This window comes from Eimeria mitis, genomic scaffold (genome assembly GCF_000499745.2).
Source record: "Eimeria mitis Houghton genomic scaffold, Emh_scaff7421, whole genome shotgun sequence".
NCBI classification, from domain to species: domain Eukaryota; phylum Apicomplexa; class Conoidasida; order Eucoccidiorida; family Eimeriidae; genus Eimeria; species Eimeria mitis.
In genome coordinates, this window is record NW_013575418.1 from 1,222 (window position 1) to 1,664 (window position 443).

General features: G+C 47.4%; 1 protein-coding gene across 1 annotated transcript in view; it reads right to left on the reverse strand.

The window, feature by feature from the left end:
- EMH_0091440 (SAG family member) overlaps positions 1-429 on the reverse strand; it is a gene marked incomplete at both ends in the record, with an annotated part of 1,503 nt that extends 1,074 nt beyond the window's left edge. Inside the window, 2 exons of the mRNA XM_013501726.1 lie at positions 91-288; positions 385-429. Coding sequence (XP_013357180.1) covers positions 91-288; positions 385-429 — 243 coding nt within the window. The remainder of the gene's footprint in view (positions 1-90; positions 289-384) is intronic.
- Positions 430-443: the final 14 nt, after the last annotated feature.

Genomic DNA, 443 nt, shown 5'->3' on the forward strand with positions numbered 1-443 from the left:
AAAAGCACCGATAAAAAAGCTAAAGAAGTGAGACAACCTGTAGTACAGATAGAAAGACTGAGTACGGAGGCTGCAATGAAAGACACATACTTCTATCAGAGCTTTACAAACAGGATCCCAGGGACTAGTGTGCGGCGGATCGGCTTCCTCTACTTCAGCTTTAGGCAACTGGTGTTCTCCGTCGCTGGCCACCTTGAAGTGTGTCAGTCCAGCTTTTTCGCGTGCAGCGTTGATTTCGTCGAGGCACACACCAGCGGTGCCTGCAGAAAAACGAAGGATGCAGACATCCTGAGACCAAATGTACAAATACTGATACTTCTAAAAGTGTGTTGCAGCCATTTAATGCCACTCGAAGGACTTCTTTTTTTTTCAAGCGCCACTGACCCTCCGGGACAACTCATCTCCTCCAGTGCAATTGGTTTGGAACATCACAAGGCTGAAAC